The 20,637-nt window shown below is 38.7% G+C and overlaps 1 protein-coding gene across 1 annotated transcript; it reads right to left on the reverse strand.

The window, feature by feature from the left end:
- Positions 1-1,716: 1,716 nt before the first annotated feature.
- LOC125245799 (tripartite motif-containing protein 16-like) lies at positions 1,717-20,545 on the reverse strand. The gene is made up of 6 exons (XM_048156563.1): positions 19,909-20,545; positions 15,466-15,561; positions 15,146-15,379; positions 11,616-11,772; positions 10,674-10,721; positions 1,717-4,597 (listed from the first exon to the last, which is right to left on the reverse strand). The coding sequence occupies exons 1-6, from the start codon at positions 20,479-20,481 to the stop codon at positions 4,062-4,064; spliced, it is 1,644 nt and encodes a 547-aa protein (XP_048012520.1). The 5' UTR covers positions 20,482-20,545; the 3' UTR covers positions 1,717-4,061.
- Positions 20,546-20,637: the final 92 nt, after the last annotated feature.

Genomic DNA, 20,637 nt, shown 5'->3' on the forward strand with positions numbered 1-20,637 from the left:
TTCCATATTTAGTTAAACTCTTTGTGAATTTTCATGTGCCTGTTAAGGATTCCTTTTTGGTTGAAACTTTTTCCACACTGTTGGCAGGTGAAAGGCTTCTCTCCCGTGTGAATTCTCAAGTGGATTTTAAATTGTCCTTTCTGAATGAAACTCTCTCCACAATGTTGAGGGTGTACAGCTTCTCTTCAGTGTGAATTGTCATGTGGACTATAAGGCTTCCATGATCAGTGAAACTCTTTCCACACAGTTGGCAGGTGTAAGGATTCTCTCTAGTGTGAACTTTCATGTGGACTTTCAGGTTTACATGTTGATCAAAACTCTTTCCACACTGAAGGCATGTATAGGGTTTCTCTCCAGAGTGAATTCTCAAGTGGTCTATAAAGTGTCCTTTCTGACTGAAACTCTTTCCACACTGAGGACATGTGAAAGGCTTCTCAGTGTATTTTCATGTGCCTGTTAAAGCTTCCTTTTATATTGAACCTGTTTCCACACTGTTTGCCGCTGAAATACCTTCTAGTCCCCATCTTTTGAGCCATGTTTTGTGAGGAATAGTTTTCAGGCTGTGAGTAACTATACAATTTTTCTTCAGCAAAGACATCATGATGATTATGTTGATCTTTCTCTTCTATTTCATTCAGTACTTCACTCTCCTCCTTCAGTGCCATCATGTCTAAGGTTAAAAAAAAGCTGCAGAAAAACTAATTTTAAAATCTTCCCGGTCTACTGACATTTGTTAAGACATCTACTTTAAACATAACAATGCTCATGATAATTTTCATTAACTCTACAACAGGTAAATCCACTTCACCAGCTAATTATTCTTCAACAGCGATGTCATAGAAATATATACGGCTACCGCAAAAACGGAAGTTTAAAGACACTATTCTAAAGATGGTGGCGCGCTTGTTTCTCTGGTAAATAAGGTCTATACTCTATATTAGCAGTCATTTACGCCATCATTACCCGGGAGTTGATAGCGCGTGGGCGCAGGTGAGACCGGAACAGCACACGTTGCTATCTGCATTTAAACTAAACTCATTTAAGCCTTGCTAATTTAAACATTTGAGTGCAAGGCGCAAAAGAGAACTTACGCGCGCGCTGTGAGAAGATTTGTGCACTCATCTGAAGCAAACAACAAAAGACAAGGAGCTCTCTCATTGCTCATGACTGAATAGTAACTTAACAATTAATAATGATTCATCTTTATTTAATTTATACAGTGAAGATTACATGCAATGTTGTTTTACATTTTATTAGACTTTAAATAAACTTTATTTATTTGTATCTTTGCTTTATTTATTTGTGCTGTTTGATTATGTTCTTATTTTCTTTATTTTTATTTGACATACCGAACCGTACCGGAACCGTGATTATTACCAAGAAAATATTAGGAACTACCAATGATATTGGAAGAGTGAGATATTTTGTCTAATAGGCAAAACTGTAATGTTCGGATGTAGAAATCATTTATACCAGATATAACAGTATTAATATGCACATGCACATGCACATATGCTACAAATGTGGTTTACAAGTTAAAAATACATGTTTAAATCAGTGTATGACTTAATAAATCAAAGTTCATATTATGTGTCATTTTGTGGTGGGCGAAATGACCAAAATCCTTTTTCAAGATATAATACATTTTAATTCAAATAATGATAACAGTAACAATATATCACAATATAGATATTTTGGTTATTTATGTTTTGTTGTTAACAATAAGAACAAAGAAGCAAATTACACACAATAGGACAAATACAACAGATCAGAAGTTTTTCAGGTACAGGTTTCTGACAGAGATCATAATCTAGTTAGACTGGTTCATCTTTCAGGAAGGTCAAAGGTCATCGTATAGATCACAGTGTTTGACATCCTCTACTGAAACATTACACTTCATCACTGCCTCTCTTTGCTCTGATGAAAGTGAAGTATATTAATATATTGAATTATTTGTGTTCATTACAGCACTGAGAGCAGCAGCGGGACGATCACATGACAGATATAGAAAGAAAACACTGACATTATTCACCACAACACTACATGATGAATTCAGAGCATGGTATTACCACAGTTCATGTAGAAAAACATGGTTTATCATGTCAGGATACTTTCTAGATCAGGACGAGCAGCATGAACCACTGAACAAAGAAATTTCCAACAGTTCTGACATTTACAGTAATGATGGGATTCATCTGGACTGAGTTCAGAGTTCAGCTTACAGTTTTCCTTCTTTCATACTGTTAGATAAAGTTATGGACCTCCAATACTTAATCAATATAATGTAGAGCAGAACACTGTTACCGGGGACAAAGAATGACACGAACACGAGAAGTGCTGTTCACTCAAAGTCAAAGTCAGAGCTCACTGTAACTTATATATAGCAGAATCTAGGCCAACTTAAAACAAAGGAAAGCTAAATGCATGTATGACTCATCTATTTTACAGAAGCATTAAGGAGTATGAATTATAATATAAATATAATTATAGGCATGAACAGAACAGTGTGGCTCTTATAGGAAATAAGATACTCCTTAAAGGTGTACGTGACTACAACAGATTAAGAAAAAAGACAACAACGAGAAAGGGAACAAAACACTTTCTTCTTAACACATACCTATTATATTTCTGAGTTATCTTGATTGAACTGATGATGATTTGATTCAATCCTTGTTTTTATCTTTTCTCAGAGTTGTGCTCATACTTTCACTGATCAAGAGTTTACAGTATGATCACATGATCTGGATTGATATATTTTACATTCATTAATACATTGACATTTATCAATTTTACAAAAAATCTCATTTTTTATTGAATACATACATTTTAATGAATCCTGTGTGTGATCATTTCAACTGATGATAATTTTAATAGTAATAATAAAAATGATTAATGTGACACAACAATAAGAACTGAATGATTGTGATTTCCATCAACACAAACAGAGCTTGAGAAAAGCACAGACTCACACAGTCACTCATCATGGCTCTCTCTCTCACACACACACACACACACACACACACACTGATCTCTCTGTCTACATGAGGATTGATTACACACATTTATTCTGATATATTATTTCACTGACAGAAGTTCAGCTGTAGTATTAATGTAATGAAGAACAAATAAGAGACTCTATACACCTTATTCCAATCCCCCATGACACTTTGCACGGATTATGGAGTAACTTCCGTTAAGCTGTAAACAGTCAGTGATAGACACGCTCTATGAATGCAGTAAAGCTTTTTATTTTTAAACTGGGTACAAAGCGATGACATTATTCTACTCACCCTTCAACCAACGAACATTAAAAGGACATTTAAAAATGTAAAAGCATCAACAAGGTACTTTCAACAGGCCATGAAAAAGTGTGATTCTTTCCACAGCAATAACGGATGGGTTAAACATAACTATAGTGATATCTGTATTATGTAATATATGTTGCCTTAATAAAAATGTTCATGAACTTTCCTATACTATTTCAAAGTGATTTCCATTTTAAACATTTAATAAATTGTATGTACCTGTGAAAACAAACCTGGAAAGAGACGTGAGACTTTGAGGAGAAAAACGAGAGATTCTTCGTGCATCCCAATTAATTATTAATGGGATATATCGTAAATTATATCGGGAGAACAGACCACAAATGTGCAGCATATGTTGTCCTTTTTCATACTATTACAGCGGTATGCAAAGGGACAAAATAAAATAATCACGAGGATAAAAAGCAAAGGATGAAAAGAGCTCTTGCCATAGATATTCTTGTTATAACGTGTTACGTTAAAATAAGCGTTACGTAATTCTCATGATGTCTGAAAATAAAACATGAAAAAATGACAGCTCATTCAGTCAAGCTGACAGATAAGCTTTATTTGTAGGGCAACCTTATGATTTGAAACGATTCATTTCAGTCTTTTTTGAATGGAAGTTCCCAAAACAGGAAGTTGAACCCATAATTCGAAACGCAGTAGGCTAGTCAGGAATAAGTTCAATAATATCTCACTGTTACTGATTCATCAAAGCATTATGGGTAGAATCTCTCTACAGTCTATTCTGATTCATCAACACAGTTTCACTGATGATCTTCTATAAACAGTAAACCCAGGATAGAGCGGTTTAGTGAATGTGGTCTGGACTCTATGGATAAGGCTCATTGTGTCTCCAGAGATGCTGTAGAAGGACAGAGTTCCTGCACTGTGATCCACATACACTCCTATTCTGCTGATGATGGACTTTACCTGGAGTTTCGTCTCTATGCTATTGTGATAGAATGAGTAACTGGAGGAAGAGCATTGCAATCCCCAGGACTGATCATTACATCCAAACAAAGACTCACCACCCCGACCCTTCCTGCTGATGCTCTTATATGACACTGATATAGACACACCAAACATATCATCTCCACTCCACTCAATCTCCCAGTAACAGCGTCCACACACTCTCTCTCTACACAACACCTGAGGATGATCAAATCTGTCTGGATGATCAGGATATGGCTGGGCTTTGAGAATGCCGGTGCAAGTAATCACTCTGTTCCTCTCAGACAAATGGAGGCGTTCATTCACTGAATTTAGATCCAGATTGAGCTGATGGTAATCTGATGGAGATAAAACACATCAGAATTAGGAATTAGGAATCTGATCTTTTAATGTTTCTAAACTCTGTCTCATTACAGTTTATCATTATACACTGCAAAAATGTTTTTTCTTATGTAGTATTTTTTGTCTTGTTTTCAGCTAAATATTTTAAAAAAATTATTGAATCCAGATGCTTTTACTAGATAAGTAAAATGACATTAGATTTTTTTTTTTTTTTCCTAGGGGAAAAAAATAATGAAGTGAGTTTTTGATTAAAACACAAAATTATCTGCCAATGGGGTAAGAAAAATAATCTTGTTTCAGTTTGAAATCTTGTTTCTTGTTACTGTCTCAAACAGATTATTTTAGTTTTTTTCCAGAAAATAAGAAATATATCTTGTCATTTTAATTATCTAGTTGTAATGTCTTGTTTTGGTGTTTTGTTTGTTTCTTGCTGTTTCATAGCTTTGTTTGTTGTGTTTGCCAAGTGCTTCCTGTTGTCATGTGATGCCCTTGCTCAGGGGTCCCCATACTACGGCCCTCGGGCCGAATACGGCCCGCCCCCACATTTGGACCAGCCCTCTGAACAATCCCAGAGACATATTTTGAAGTCTCTCAGCTGAGAAACCAGTGGCCCCATTCCCAACTGAAAAGTCCATGGAAGTGCTGGAAATGCTGAAGGCAGAGTTTGATATGCGATTCAGTGAGCTACAAATCCACGCTAAAGAAATCTACCTTTTCCAGAACCCCTTTGATGCCGACATTGACGAAGCCCTGCCTTCTTATCAGTTTGAGTTGGCTGAGTTGCAGAACTGTGATGTTTTGAAAGACGCATTTAAGCACAACAGCCTCATTGAATTCTATGCTGCCCTGCCTAACAAGACATACCCAAACATCAAAAGGCATGTAATGAAGATGTGCACACTTTTTGGCAGCACGTATATCTGTGAGCAAATCTTTTCTCGTATGAAACTGATGAAAATTCTGATGAGATCAAGACTCACTTTATTGTATTAATGCTGAGTTGTCATTTTCACTTTGTATATTTTCAATATATATTGGCCCTCTGGCCGAATAAACTTTGTGTATTGTAATGTATCTTGCAATGTATCTTGTGTTAAAACATGTTAGCTATTAACTGGGGTGGTTGGAGGTGCAGTACTGATCACACTGCACTTCAGATCACGGCAGCGTAACTTTATCTTTCAAAAATCTTTTTATATTTGATATTGATGAAAATAATTTCAATTGTTATTGCATGTTGATATATTGTGACCTAAAAGAAGGTGTTTTAGGGGCGACCCGAAAGCAGTTTGGCAAACGCTGGACTGTCTAGGCGAGAGTCCAAAATTAGATAACACCCAAATAAAAGAAGGTGGTTTCAAGGCAGTCAGGACGAAAGTCTTGTGTGAACCTAAACTAGGACCAAACCACCCACTGGTCGCAATACGATACATGTACAGCAATTGAGGTTGGGCAATTGAGTACAGAAAAACAAAACAAATATTGTGCACACATTTACTAACACATTAAAGTGGAACATGGGGGGTTCGGTCTCAAGACCACTACCGGGGAATCACCAGTTGATTTCATGTTCTGAAATAATCAGGGATTTTACACTGAGCCATATGTGAGTAATATGGTGGGATGGTCAGAGCAAATGAGACCACAAATTGAAACACCGTATCCACGAGAGGGTTTGTTTACAGAGGAAGATATCTGACATATTGATGTTAATTGACGAATACCCAACATTGAGTCGTTACAATGATAAAACAACAGGCACGGTTGCAACGCCAAATGTGTTTTTCTGGGATGACCCTGAAAACCATGACATCTTCTTTAAACAATTAAGAGCTCAAGAAACCTAAAGAACCTGCTTCAGACTTCTACATTAGATTCAAGAAGGCATGGGTGGAAGAGTCTAAACTCCCAATGAATAATGAAATGAAGGCTTTGTTCATAAACACCTTCCTGAACAATATGCAGTCAAAGCAGGCACAGCTGATCAGAATTACAACAACCAATCTCTTTGAGATGGATATAGACGGATTGGGGAAGCGAATTAGTGAACTAGATTCATCTGGTGGTTTCACAATTAAGACTGAGACTGCAATGTTTACAGGTCAGAGAACTCAAGGGAAAGTGTATAATCAAAAAGCAAAAGTGAAACCACCCTGGGCCCAACAAAAAAGCCCAGCAATAATTTGCTATTACTGTGGGCGAGAGGGTCATATACGCCGTGATTGTAGAGAATGGAAAGCTCAACTGCAGAGGAAGCCATGGGCGAAGCCACAGCAACAGAGAAGTAAACCACCAGCTAGCATGTACCCTACTACATGGCACAATAAGACAGAATAGGGAGGCCCACAGAGAAATGTCAGTTCCAATTTATAATGATGACCCTCAAATTTTCAAACCATAGTGAAGATTTACCTTATATTACATTAATGGTGCATGGTCGACAACAAACATTCCTTTTAGATTCTGGAGCGGATGTAACATTAATGAGCTCCACACATTATGAGGGTCCTCTGTCTAATCAAGTAGTTAACTCTGTGGGAATATCAGGAACTGACGTTGAATGTCCGGTAACACCCCTTTTGGAAGTCAGAGCTCCTGGATTTAAACCATGTTTTCACAAATTTACAATTATACCAGGAGCTCCAATGAATTTACTGGAATGCGATATGATGCACAGGTTGAATATGGATATCAAATTCACTGATAAACAGGTTGTGTTTTCCTTCCTATCCAGCTTGCAGGTCTCAATGAACCCATTGCCGACATGGGAAGAACCCAGTGAATCACTGCCTACCCCACCAAAGCCTGACCCACCTCAAACGGTATACAGAATGATTAACCCATTGTTGTGGTCACAGTATCAAGATGACACAGGTTTCATTGATATGGAACCCTATAAAGCCAAATTGAAGACGAACAAACCAGTCTATATTAAGCAATATCCTTTATCTAAGGATAAGAAACTTGGTATTAAACCAATCATTGACAATTTTATTCAGTAGGGTGTCCTTGTACCAATCCATTCGTTAAATCGGATGGAAAGACATGCCGTTTGACACAAGATTTAAGGGCTATAAATCAGTTAATAACATCGTTGGCACCGATCGTACCTGATGTTCCAACCGTTGTTAATTCAATTCCATGTGCGCATAAATACTTCACCGTTATAGATCTCTGCGCAGCATTCTTCTCCGTACCTGTACATCCAGAGACTCAGCCCATTTTAGCTTTTACATTTCAAGGTAAATAGCTACATTGATTCACCCGCCGTTTGAAGTCCCCTCGAACTGTGCAGCAGCTTCAAAGTTTTCTGGGGCTAGTGAACTATTGTAGATCCTGGATACCTGGCTGTGCGGTGCATGACAGGCACCTGAGGAACCTGACTGATCATAAAGCTTCGCCAAGTACGCTTTTAAACTGGACAGAAGAGGCAGAATTGGATGTAAAGTGGAGACCTACAGGCATGTGCGGGGGGGATTTGGTTCCAGTTTGCTGATTTTTTTAAATAACTTCTGTTTTTCATTTTCAAGTAAAAGTGTGGTTGTTACGTATATCTGCGTAATATATAAATATTTTTAAGCCTTTAGGCGGTGTTGTGGGGAGAATCCTCAATCTGTGAAAGCAGAGTGACGTCATCTGGGATTCCAGATAAATAGGCGTTGGCGGCAACAATGGTTCTCTCTCCGTTTCCTTTTGTTCTTGCTCCAGCCACTCTCATCGATTCTCTGGAGCGAAAAAGCATTTATTTCGTTAGAGTTTAATTTGTATCTTTGTGCTTTCGTTGGTCTAATTCACATGTGATTTTCTTAGTGATTATTTTCTTATATTATTTAATCAGTAACGGATAGCGGATTTAATTAAATAGTTCACTATTTACTATTTGTTGATATAGTACGCATAGCGAGGGAAGCAGAGGCTCAGAAGGCTCACCTGTTTTATTTTGTTGGGAGTCAGGTAAAGCCTGGGATACACTGCACAATTTTTGGCTTCCCCAGACGAAAGATCACTATCACTATCGTGAAACAATCGATTTCTGTGATCATGGCTCTAAATCGGTGGTCCTTTGTTGTACAGGTAAAAATCCATGTCTGACTGATCAACTCCAGATAGAACATCACGGGTTGCCATCTCTTAATTACGGTAGTTATGGCATGAACGCAGCATAAGCTTGTTGTTTTGATTCGGTAAGAACTGTAAAAGGTGCTGCTGTTTGTTTGTGGTGCTCCGTGATTAAGGTCTTGTATAAACTCTGCAAGGCATGAAACATGCTGATGACGTATGGTGTCTGCATGAACAGGGTGTGTGAGGGTATGTAAAAACATACGCAGACAGGCAAGTAGGACACTGTATTATTTAATTCAGACTGAATATAAAGATTGAATGAACATTTTATGGTCCTTCGCCTTACATTATACTTAGACCGTTTAACATAGTAATTTCTATCAGGATATGAGGAGACTTTCAACCAGTATAATAAAAAATGTTTCTCTAGGGAATCACCTATTGCACCTTTAAAGGTGCAGTATGTAAGATTTCTGTCCACTAGAGTTCGCTAGAGGCATATTCAAAACAAAGGCGTAGCTTGATGACGCCAAGTTTGAGTGCGGAATCTTGGGACATGTGGTTTTCACCTCAACGGCCAGTGGAAATAATCAGGATAGGACTCGGGCAGAAATCATGTTCATGGATGTGATTATTAACTTTACTGTAGTATGAAGCAAAGCAGGACCGAGTGTTGTGGGAGCTGAACAAGGCCGCTGGAGTGATTGCGCAACACATGCATCACGAGCAGCTGAACTTTTATTATGACACAGTCGCCGGCGCTGCTTCCGTTTTTCCGGTCATGAGTATGAGGTAACACAGCTCTGTTTATCATATTAGATACATTTGAGTGTGTTGAAAGTTACTCTGTGTGTTTGCTCAGCGGCTGCTGTGAGACACTTGTTTGAGACACACTGCAGTAAGCGATTTTAGAATATCATATTAAATGCTGGATGGCTTGTGTTGATAAATGGCATGCAATTAATTTTAAAATGTATTGTATGATGGAGAAAATGCTGTATTACTGTTACTAAAAATAAAGCTGCATCTGATTATGCTATGTTAGCTACTTCACAAAATAGTGTTTTTCTCTGAGGCATGGTAAAGCATGGTACTCGCAAAAAAATCAAGAAAATTAGATTTAAACAATAAGACTAAACGTGTTGAGCTATATAACAACAATTAGTTTTCTGTCTATAAATATATATTAAATCAGTTGTTCCCTTGTCTATTAAAACATGTAATATATTAACCCTCTGGGGTCTGAGGATTTTTGGGGCCCTGGAGATGTTTTGACATGCCCTGATATTTGTGCTTTTTTCAGTTGTTCATAAACGTATTAATGGAAAAGTTGTCATTACACTGTATTCAGCACAAACTTGGCTACCATAATATGTGAGGAACATGTATGTACGTTTGTGTTTTTGAAGGAATAATGTTTATGCATGGTTATTGAAAAAACAAAAAAACTTAAGTCACTAAAATAAGGCCACAAAACTAATATTTTATATGTGTTTACAAGACTTCTGGGTACTGGAGGTTGTAGACTAGAGTTTTTGCTTCAAAATGATATAAAAATTATCCTGCCTACGCGTTCATATATATCACATTTTGTAAGACACTTTTTGTCAAGAAACACAGTATACTGTCTGAATGCTAAATGCAGAAGTTGTTTTCACTGGACGTTCAGCAGCTGCGCTACAGAAAGCTGAAAGAAACACTGAAGTAAATAGTCGTTGCTATGGAAATGATACACCATCTATTCTAGTAACACTGGTGCAAACTGGCAGGTCACACTGTCAACACCAGACGTGAACAGCGCTACATGTCACGTCAAAAGCACATGCAACCCATTATAATCAGTGATTCTGTCTACAGTGGATGCCAAATTGATGACAATGAACAGATGCTACATTCAATTTCTGACACACTTGATCTGCAAGATTGTGCTACTGACAACAAGACAAAAGCAGTGTACAAAAGAACATGAACACACTTTGAAGTTTTCTGCTTGTTTTCTCAGTGACTTACATTGTAGGAAGTCGTTCCTGGTTCTGGAAACAATGTTGGTGGAAGTGACTGTGGAAATCAACAGACATGAAGAGTGTGATTATCATGTCAAGAGAAAATGATCCCTGCATCCGTTCCTAAGACATTTCTAATATGATCTTCTACATGATATGAGATGATGGAGGATCGTTTCTGAGAGCAGATGAATCTCCAGGGGCCTCATTTATCAACAGTGCGTTCGTACAGATATGTGCGTAATGAGTGCATAAGAACAGTTTCATGCTAAGTGTGGGATTTACCAACTTGTACTTATACGTAGAAATGTGTGCAAATATAAGCACACCTCTGAGCATGCTTACGCAGAGAATCTAGTAGTACAATAGTGACACTACACATAAAAAAACATTTAAGTGTCACAGTATGCATTAAGCAATCCACATATATCCTGTTTCCTTTAATTATAAAACACTCAATTTATCATTTCTCTAGTTTTAAACACGATGCGTAATTGGTGTCAAACCCTATAAAAGACACCTGTGACAAATGTGACAAGTGCAATGGCTTATCTTGCATTATTGGAAGACTTGGCAAACAATGCGCTCGGCAGAGAGTGCATTTTCCAATATCGTGCTGATCTGCTTGGTGAGAGCACAGAGTGGCTTCTAAGTAGGTGTGAAAAAACACAGTCACATGATTTTTAAAGGGAAGTGTTGCCACCATATATGGTTCATTGGAGGCGTTTCCGAATGCTAATGACCACTAACGTGAACAAGCATTGTATTTACACACGTGGGATTTATCAACAATGATTGCTTACTCACGTGCGTAAGAACAGCGTGCGCACATTTGATAAATACAGATTTTTTTTGTACTTAGACACATTCTAAATTAAAATTTTATTCGTAGGACAAAATATAGAACCTTTTCTACACAATGTTGATAAATGAGGCCCCAGCACTTTACCTCTTTCAGAGATCTTCTTAAACTCCACTTTGCAGAAATCCTCCAGTTTGTCTCTCAGCTGATGGACAAATTCTCTAACATCAAAAGAGGAGAGAGAACTGAAGGGATCGTCATTTACGTCTGTAGATTCAGGAGGAGCTGAGAGAGACTGGAAACTCTACAGAAAACAGAAATCAAAGCTCATCACCTCCACACTTCAGCCAATAACCTGCTCTACTGTCAGATTTGAGCAGCTCTTGTTGATCTTTAGTAACTCTTCTCAATCCAGCACTTTCATAGCATCAGATTCATTCTTCTCATATTCATTATATCATGTTAGAGCTGTGAGTTCTAGCATCTCAATAAATTAGAATATCATGAATAAAATTGTAACGTCTGGATGGATCCGTTCGTAGTCAAACTTTGGAATTTTCAGAATGCTTTTAACCTGATGAACTGTGTTTTTAAATCACTAAATCAGCTCCGGCCGACTGCGACTTTTGGCATGTTTGTGGACCCGTGAGGTTAAACAGAAAACTCCAACTTCCTAACTCTGGAGACTTCAAAAGGACTTCACTCCCCTTTTGTGGGCCCAGAGACTGACCAGAAAAATTCCACACACACACACCACACACACACAGACACACAAAAACACACAAACATGCTTAGAGATTGTATGTACAGCTACTCTTAGAATATGATGGTGCCAAAGTGTACCCGTCACATATATCAAGTGCATGTATGCTTCCTAGTGTTTAGACTTAGTTTAAATGATGTAATTTTGTCTGTAAACCATAACTTCTTCTACATGCTTTTCTTATATGTCAAGTTTAGATTCATTTTAAAGCTATTTCCACGTCTCATTCACCTATGTATATTACATGGCTGTCAAATGCATTGTTTGATTTGTTTAATGATGCTGTGAAGAAAGTACTCCATCTCGAAATCCGATCTGATAGTCATAAATTATGCAAATTCAGCTAGGAGACAAGACAAAGGGAACGCTTGCCCGCCAACTTTGCACCTATGTCATTGGCTATTCCACTTCAAGGAGGTGTGTTGGCTAATTTGTCATAAAAGAGGAGCACCAGGATTTTTCTGTGTGTTCTCCCGATTGCCCTGAAGCATCCATCGCCCACTCACGCACGTCTCTCCCGGACGTCACGGCGACGCGCTTCCATCGCACTCATCTTTCGGGACCACTATCTCTCCGGCGAAACTAACTTTCACATCCTCAGTTCAAACCCTCCCGCGGAAACGGAAGAAGCCAATGAACTGCAGCAGCACTGAACCGAAACTCAGCAAGCAAACTGATGCAAGTACCATTTCTAAATCTTAGAAAATGAAACTGATTTCTGTGCTGGCTTTCAAGGACTGTTAGGTTTTGCTACTTGCTTTCTCTCTTTCCCTTTATTGACTTTCACTCTTGTATATATGTGTATATTCTGTATTTATGCGTATAACCTCTGTAGTAGTAGTTTTCATATATTAAATACATTATATCCATGCTTTTTGTTCTTTTGCTCATTCAACAAAAACCAGGTCACTTTAACGTTTCGATTCTAATACAATCGCTCTATGTTTGATGCTATCATAGGAATTTATCCTTGTGGCCAGAGGATAACATTTCCGTTATAATAGTCTGTGGGAAACTTACTGTTTGCTGGACAAACTAATAGTTTCTCTAAATAATTATTAAACCAGAACTAATCATATAGGTAATTGATTATAATTCGTTGTAATTAATTCACAATATATGTTTAATTCCCCCTTGGGTCGGTATGTGCATATATTGAGTCATAAAGCTTTATGACTTATTATATTCATATGCCCCACCCATAAATTGATTAATAACTGTACAAAATCGCTACAAAATAGAATATTATACATTTTTATAGAATATCATACATTTTTTCTGTAATTTAGTTAAAAAAGTAAGTCTTAAATATATTATAGATTTATTAGACAAAGTAAAATATTTCCAGACTTTTTTGTTTTCATTTTGATGATTACAGCTTGCTTCTCATCAAAATAAAAAAAAAATCAGTATCTCAAATTATAAGAATATTTCATATCAAATTCTATTAAATTACCATTCTCTGAGTATAAATACTGGGTTTAGGTCAGTAATTTCAACAGCAGTCATGGGGAAGTCTGCGGACTTGACAGTTGTCCAGAAGATGATCATCAAGACCCTCTACAATGAGGATAAGCCACAGAGGGGCATTGCTGAAAGAGCTGGCTGTTCACAGAGTGCTATGCCAAAGTATATTCATGGAAAGTTGACTGGAAGGAAAAAGTGTGGTAGGAAAAGGTGTACAAGTGAAAGGAATGACCGCAGGCTTGAGAAGATTGTCAGGCAAAGCCAATTTAAGAACTTAGGAGAGCTTCTAAAGGAGTGGACTAAAGCTGGAGTCAGTGCATCAAGAGCCACCGCACACAGACATCTTCAGGAAATGGGCTACAACTGTCACATTCCACGTAACAGACCACTTCTGAACCAAAGACAGTGTCAGAAGCGTCTTACCTGGGTGGGACTGTGGCTCAGTGGTCCAAAGTGGTCCAAGAATTGTTGGCCTTTCCAGAAGGCCAACAATTCACTAAAAATGTTTTTTTTTATTGGTCTTATGAAGTATTCTAATTTGTTGAGATAGTGAATTGGTGGGTTTTTGTTAAATGTGAGCTAAAATCATCACAATTAAAAGAACCAAAGACTTAAAGTACTTCAGTCTGTGTGCATTGAATTTATTTAATACACAAGTTCCACAATTTGAGTTGAATTACTGAAATAAATGAACTATTCCATGACATTCTAATTTTTTGAGATGGACCTGTACAATATATGTGAACGTTCTATAAAATCAATTGGATGATCAAACATCTGGCAATAACATAAATTTAACAGGTCAAGTGCATCAATGGCGTCACATGACAGGGTTGAGGAGATTTGTCCAGGAAATTCAGTTCAAAGGCAATGAGTAGATTGACCATTATTTATAACTTATAGCAGTTAGGACACAATCCCAAGGTCAGGTTTTGTGATTTGAATACACTGAAGTGATGCTAATATACAGCCTCACTTCCTGTTTGAAGACTTCACTGTCAAATTCATTCATGTGTAAATGAAAATTATTATAAAAAGTTTCATCAGGTGTGAAGATCCTATTTTGATAAACAAAACTCAGAATTTCTAGTAAAAAAAAAGCAAGTCAAAGAAGGATGGGAAATCTTACTAGGGGAAACTGCTGCCATCGGGTTAATGAATTTCACATTGCTATATAAAAACACCCTTTAAATATTACTGAATTTTTGCTGTCTGGAAGCTCAATATATCTTTCAGGAAAATGTTTCCTAAGAGATTTCCAGAGTTGAACTGCATTTGTAAGTGCATCTCTTTCAAAAGAAGAAGATCAGTCTGACTGATGATTATATAATAACCGAACACACAGATCAACACTTCAGTCAACGGCTCATTCTGCTCTCATGAAATGTTTCTCTGTGAGTCTTTTGCTCAAGTCCACTATGATCCTGTTCTTCTAGATCTCTGTTACCTGCAGGAAATGGATGTGATCCTGTGTGTGTGAAAGCTGCTCCAGCTCAGCGTCTCTTCTCCTAAGATCATTGATCTCCTGCTCCAGTCGCTCCAGTCGTCCTTCAGCTCGACTCACTGCAGTCTTTTCCTGATCTCTGATCCGCTGTGTGGCCTCAGAGCGGCTTCTCTGAATGGAGCGGATGAGCTCAGTGAAGATCCTCTCACTGTCCTCCACTAATGTCTGTGCAGAGCGCTGTTAGAACACACATCACAATCACACAGTGGCTTCAATGAGTCCTGACTGAGACTTCTCAAACTTCTCTTCTTCTCCAGACTCACCTTATGAGACACCACAGCCTCTCTCAGCTGCTGAAGATCTTTCTCTCTCTGCTGGATCCTCTGCTGGAACAACCTCTGCGTCTTCTTCAGCTCCTTCTGTAGCACAAACCAATAACAGGAGAAACATCACATAAGTCATCAAGTAAACAGATATGAATCCAATATCAGTGAAGTGCTTGTATCACTGATTAAAGATCTTGTACAGTAAGGTTATAGGTTCAATAATACACTATATTGCCAAAAGTATTGGGACACCCCTCCAAATCATTGAATTCAGGTGTTCCAATCACTTCCATGGCCACAGGTGTATAAAATCAAGCACCTAGGCATGCAGACCACTTCTACAAACATTTGTGAAAGAATGAATCACTCTCAGGAGCTCAGTGAATTCAAATGTGGTACTGTGATAGGTTGCCACCTGTGCAATTGCCATCAAGTCCATTCGTGGAATTTCCACACTACTAAATATTCCACATTCAACTGTTAGTGGTATCATAACAAAGTGGAAGCAATTGGGAACAACAGCAACTCAGCCATGAAGTGGTAGGCCACGTAAAATCACAGAGCGGGGTCAGCGCATGCTGTGGCGCACAGTGTGCAGAAGTTGCCAACTTTCTGCAGAGTCAATCGCTACAGACCTCCAAACTTCATGTGGCCTTCAGATTAGCTCAAGAACAGTGTGTAGAGAGCTTCATGGAATGGGTTTCCATAGCCGAGCAGCTGCATCCAAGCCTTACATCACCAAGTGCAATGCAAAGCCTCAGATGCCGCTACTGGACTCTAGAGCAGTGGAGACGTGTTCTCTGGAGTGACAAATCGTGCTTCTCTGTCTGACAATCCGATGGACGAGTCTGGGTTTGGTGGTTGCCAAGAGAATGATACTTGCCTGACTGCACTCTGCCAAGTGTAAAGTTTGGTGAAGGGGGGATTATGGTGTGGGGTTGTTTTTCAGGGGTTGGGCTTGGCCCCTTAGTTCTAGTAAAAGGAACTTTCAATGCTTCAGCATACTAAGAAATTTTGGACAATTTCATGCTCCCAACATTGTGGGAACAGTTTGGGGATGTCCCCTTCCTGTTCCAACATGACTGCGCACCAGTGCACAAAGCAAGGTCCATAAAGACATGGATGAGTGAGGATGGTGTGGAGGAACTTGACTGGCCTGACCTCAACCCGATAGAACAGCTTTGGGATGAATTAGAGTGGAGACTGTGAGCCAGACCTTCTCGCCAACATCAGTGCCTGACCTCACAAATGCGCTTCTAGAAGAATGGTCAAACGTTCCCATAAACACATTCATAAACCTTGTGGAAAGCCTTCCAGGAAGAGTTGAAGCTGTTATTGCTGCAAAGGGTGGGCCAACTCCATATTGAACCCTACTGATTAAGAGTGGGATGTCATTAAAGTTCATGTGCACGTAAACGCAGGCATCCCAAAACTTTTGGCAATATAGTGTAAGTGTCAGCATTATTTCATCAAATCCTAGTTTTATAGGGATAGTTCACCCAGAGATGTAAATTCTTTAATTGTTTAGTCATCCTCATGTCTTTCCAAATTTGCATGATTTTCTCTTGCAGAACACATAAAAGATATCCTAAAGAATGCCTCTGTCCAAATCAAATATGGTGATGCATCAATAACAGAAAACCTCACTGGCTCATGCATGTCACATGACTAAACATGCCACCATATTTGATTTTTCTTATTGCTTCAGAAGACTATGGCTGAATCCCATATGGCACCCTAAACACTCACAATCTTCCTACGAGTCTGCACTTTTGTGACGTAACGCCGCTTTAAATGTCGGGAAGAAGTCTGCCGCGGACCCCATACCAGTGTGGGCTCAGCAAAAGTGCGCATCGAGGGCGCATATTGGCCGCAAAGGAGGTGCTCGTGAGCACACTTTTGAAGACTAAAATTTACAAATGGGACACCCTATGATCTCGGACACGCATTCAAGACAGTCATTGAAGTCCACAAGACCGAAAGTGCCTAGAAGTGTGCTATTTGGGATTCAGCCTTACGGTGCGTCCAAAATCGCATAATCTCTTGAGTAGATACTTATTTTGAATATGTAATTATTTCACCATGTTGTCATTATCATGTGACCTAACAGTGTCAGTTGCATCGTTTCACTGTCATTCACAAATTCTCTCCTGTATGCACACTTCAGAATCTCGCCGGAAGTAGTAGGTCATCCGGGTACTTTTTGCCTGCTCTACTGTGAATTCGGATTTTTGTCGCACACTGTTTAAGTATTCCAAGATTACTCCAAGTTCACCTCTCTTAGGTTTGTATGGATTTCTTTTATGCTGCCTTATTGTCCTTTTTGAAGATTGAATCTTTTGGGGCCTATTGACTCTCAATATACGGACAGATGAGACATTCCTTAAAACACCTTCTTTTGTGTTCTTCTTTAAAAAAAAATGATGACCAGGTCTCAAGACTAACTTTTTTACTAGGAGCATTGTAGCCCCTTACTGAAAATTTTAGGAGCAGAAGCAGAAAATTTAGGGGCACACCTTAAATCGACACATTTAGAGCTATGAGGTGCTGGAAAAAGTTGTGTAAAGCACTTGAAAATCCTTGAAAAGTGCTTGAATTTTACTCTCAAAAAGTTGTATCAACACTGAAATGAATCATGTAAAAACATTTGACTATTTCTGCCACAATATCATAGTTAAAGTTATCGTTACTGCATTAAATCCATGGTGATGTTATTAATACTGTGGTGAACTCAAACGCTGTGTAGAAATTGTGTCACGTGATCAAGATCGGCCCATAAACTCCTGTTCTGAGCTCTCGCTGCATTTGATGCCATTTTTCATATGCAACAGAAATAGCAGCTCTTATCAGTTCGGCAACGTGGTGCTGGCACCAGTGCAACCTCTAACAAAATTTAGACGCACCTGCAGGAAAAAAAGGTCATTTGTTCGCAATGACCCTGATGACTGCTCTATTATGCTGGTCAGTGTTTTCAGATGTTCCTACATTTTTTGTAATTTAGAATAAATTTTATAACGAAGGTTATTGAAGAATCATGATTTGCTCATGAAAACGTTTGTATGCAGACTCATGGATACGCACAGATTCACGGATACGCATGCTTAGTGAATGAGACCCACTGTTTTTACCACCCCGAATCTAAACCCTTTTTTCGGCCTTCCTAATGCAGATTAACTTGATAGTCAAAATGTACTTTTAACACTATTCCTCAGCAGTATACAGCCTCAATCTTTTATTCTGTTCACACCATTTTTATAATGACTGCTTTCTGAACCATGCAGTTCAAATGGTATAAATGAAGTTACAAACATAGGTTCGGGAGGTGCCTAATCATTCAGTCTTGTCAATCATTATTGTGAGCGTATATGTTAGGTGCTGTGTGTGTTTTGGATTTCTTTCCTTTTCTGTCTTTACCAATTTGCTCAGGTATCTGCTGAATGGAGGAGGCAGCTGTCAATCATCATCATGGGTGTCGTCTCTGCAGCCTATCCCGTGCCACCCTGCTGGTTAAAGGTGTCTTGGCGTGTCGCGCTGAGTGGCTCAGTGTGTGTGTTCAGGTGTTTTGCATTTGTAACCTGTGTGTAGAATTTGTATCCTTTCGTTGTGATTGTGTAAACCCAACACTTTATTTTGTACTATTCAGACACTATGCTGAGAGTTGATAAGAGTTAATTGTTCTTTATTTTTGGGGAAAAGAAGAACAGGTAAGCAGCTCACGCAATATATATATTGCCCGAAGTTATCAAGTGTTAGACACATCATTTAAGGGCTGAGCGCCTTTCTTGTAATTTTGTTTGGTATTTGGTGTAAATTATTTGTGGCATTGTATGCGCCAAAGATTTTGGGTTTGTTTTTCACATTTTTCTTTAGTTAGTAAGGTTAGAGGATTTTGGTGCTTTAAACTATTTTGTTTTATTTTTTTCTAATTTGGTGCCACCATCTTTCTATTTCCCCATTAGTTTATTGTATTTTTTTCCTTTTTTTTTTCTTTTCTAAAATGCATTGTAAATAGCTCACATACACTGTTTAGTGGCTTCGGCTTTAAGAAAATAAATCATTCAGTTGGCTTGAATGCTTTTCGTGCCTGGTCTTTTCTACTGCCTCCACGATCAATATTAACAACTAAATATTATGTTCTAACCCCTAGAACTTTAAAGTTTGTAACGGTATATAGGCAGCAGTCATTGTGCCATATCCCTCCACCTCCCCATCGCTGGTTATGGTAAAGCGTGTTACATTTCTGACACATGCTCTAAGCTGTAGACCAATCAGAGTGGACTGTAATTTTTATAAGGTGTGTTTTAAAGAAACTGAAACTAAAACAGTGTTCATACAGAGAGGGAGAAAACAGACATTAAATAATGTAAATGTATTCTAGTAGACCCCATAAACAATTTATAACCTGTAAATGAACATAATGGGACCTCTTTAAGTTCATACCTGTTTCTCTGTCCTCTGTGCTGCAGCTGATACAGTGTCGTGGTTTTTATGTTCATCCATCGTACACAGCAGACATATACACTCCTGATCAGTGCGGCAGAAAACCTCAAGGATCTTGTCGTGTTTAGGGCAGATCATCTCCTGCAGTCGCCCAGTGGCTTCAGTCAGATTGTGTCTCTTTCCTTTAAACCAACTCTCATGTTGGTCAAGGTGATTCTGACAGTAAGACTCCAGACACGACAGACAGGACTTGACGGCTTTGTGTTTTCTTCCAGTACAGACGTCACACTGCACATCTCCAGCTCCAGCGTAACAGTCAGCAGGAAGTTTAATCTTCTTCAGTTTCTCCACCATTTCAGCCAGAATGGTGTTTTTAGCTAAAGCAGGTCTTGGACTGAAGGTCTGTCTGCACTGAGGACAGCTGTAGACTCTCTTCTGATCCTCTTGATCCCAGCAGCCTGTAATACAGATCTTACAGTAACTGTGTCCACAGGAAGTGGTCACTGGATCCTTCAGGAGATCCAGACACACTGGACACCTGAACTCATCCTGAGATATTCTGGCTTCTGCCATTTTACAGCATGAATACAGAGACACGAACACACAACAGCTCAACTACACTTCAGTTTCTCTTTCTCTGAAGTCATGTGTTTCCTGTTTCCTGGTTCTGTGTTTGAGTGACGTGTGCAAAACAGGCGTGTCTGTAAAGCTGTGACACTGTCACACAAA

The sequence above is a fragment of the Megalobrama amblycephala genome, linkage group LG14 (assembly GCF_018812025.1).
Source record: "Megalobrama amblycephala isolate DHTTF-2021 linkage group LG14, ASM1881202v1, whole genome shotgun sequence".
In the NCBI taxonomy this organism is placed as follows: Eukaryota; Metazoa; Chordata; class Actinopteri; order Cypriniformes; family Xenocyprididae; genus Megalobrama; species Megalobrama amblycephala.

What these genes read in the sequence shown, in the direction of transcription:
- LOC125245799 (XM_048156563.1), bottom strand. Translation starts at nt 20,481, where the DNA reads ATGGCAGAAGCCAGAATATCTCAGGATGAGTTCAGGTGTCCAGTGTGT. An exon ending in ATCACATCCATTTCCTGCAG is followed by an intron (nt 11,773 to 15,145) that starts GTAACAGAGATC and finishes TGTTTTCTGTAG; the next exon opens with AGTTTCCAGTCTCTCTCAGC. An exon ending in TAAGAAGATCTCTGAAAGAG is followed by an intron (nt 10,722 to 11,615) that starts GTAAAGTGCTGG and finishes TGATTTCCACAG; the next exon opens with TCACTTCCACCAACATTGTT.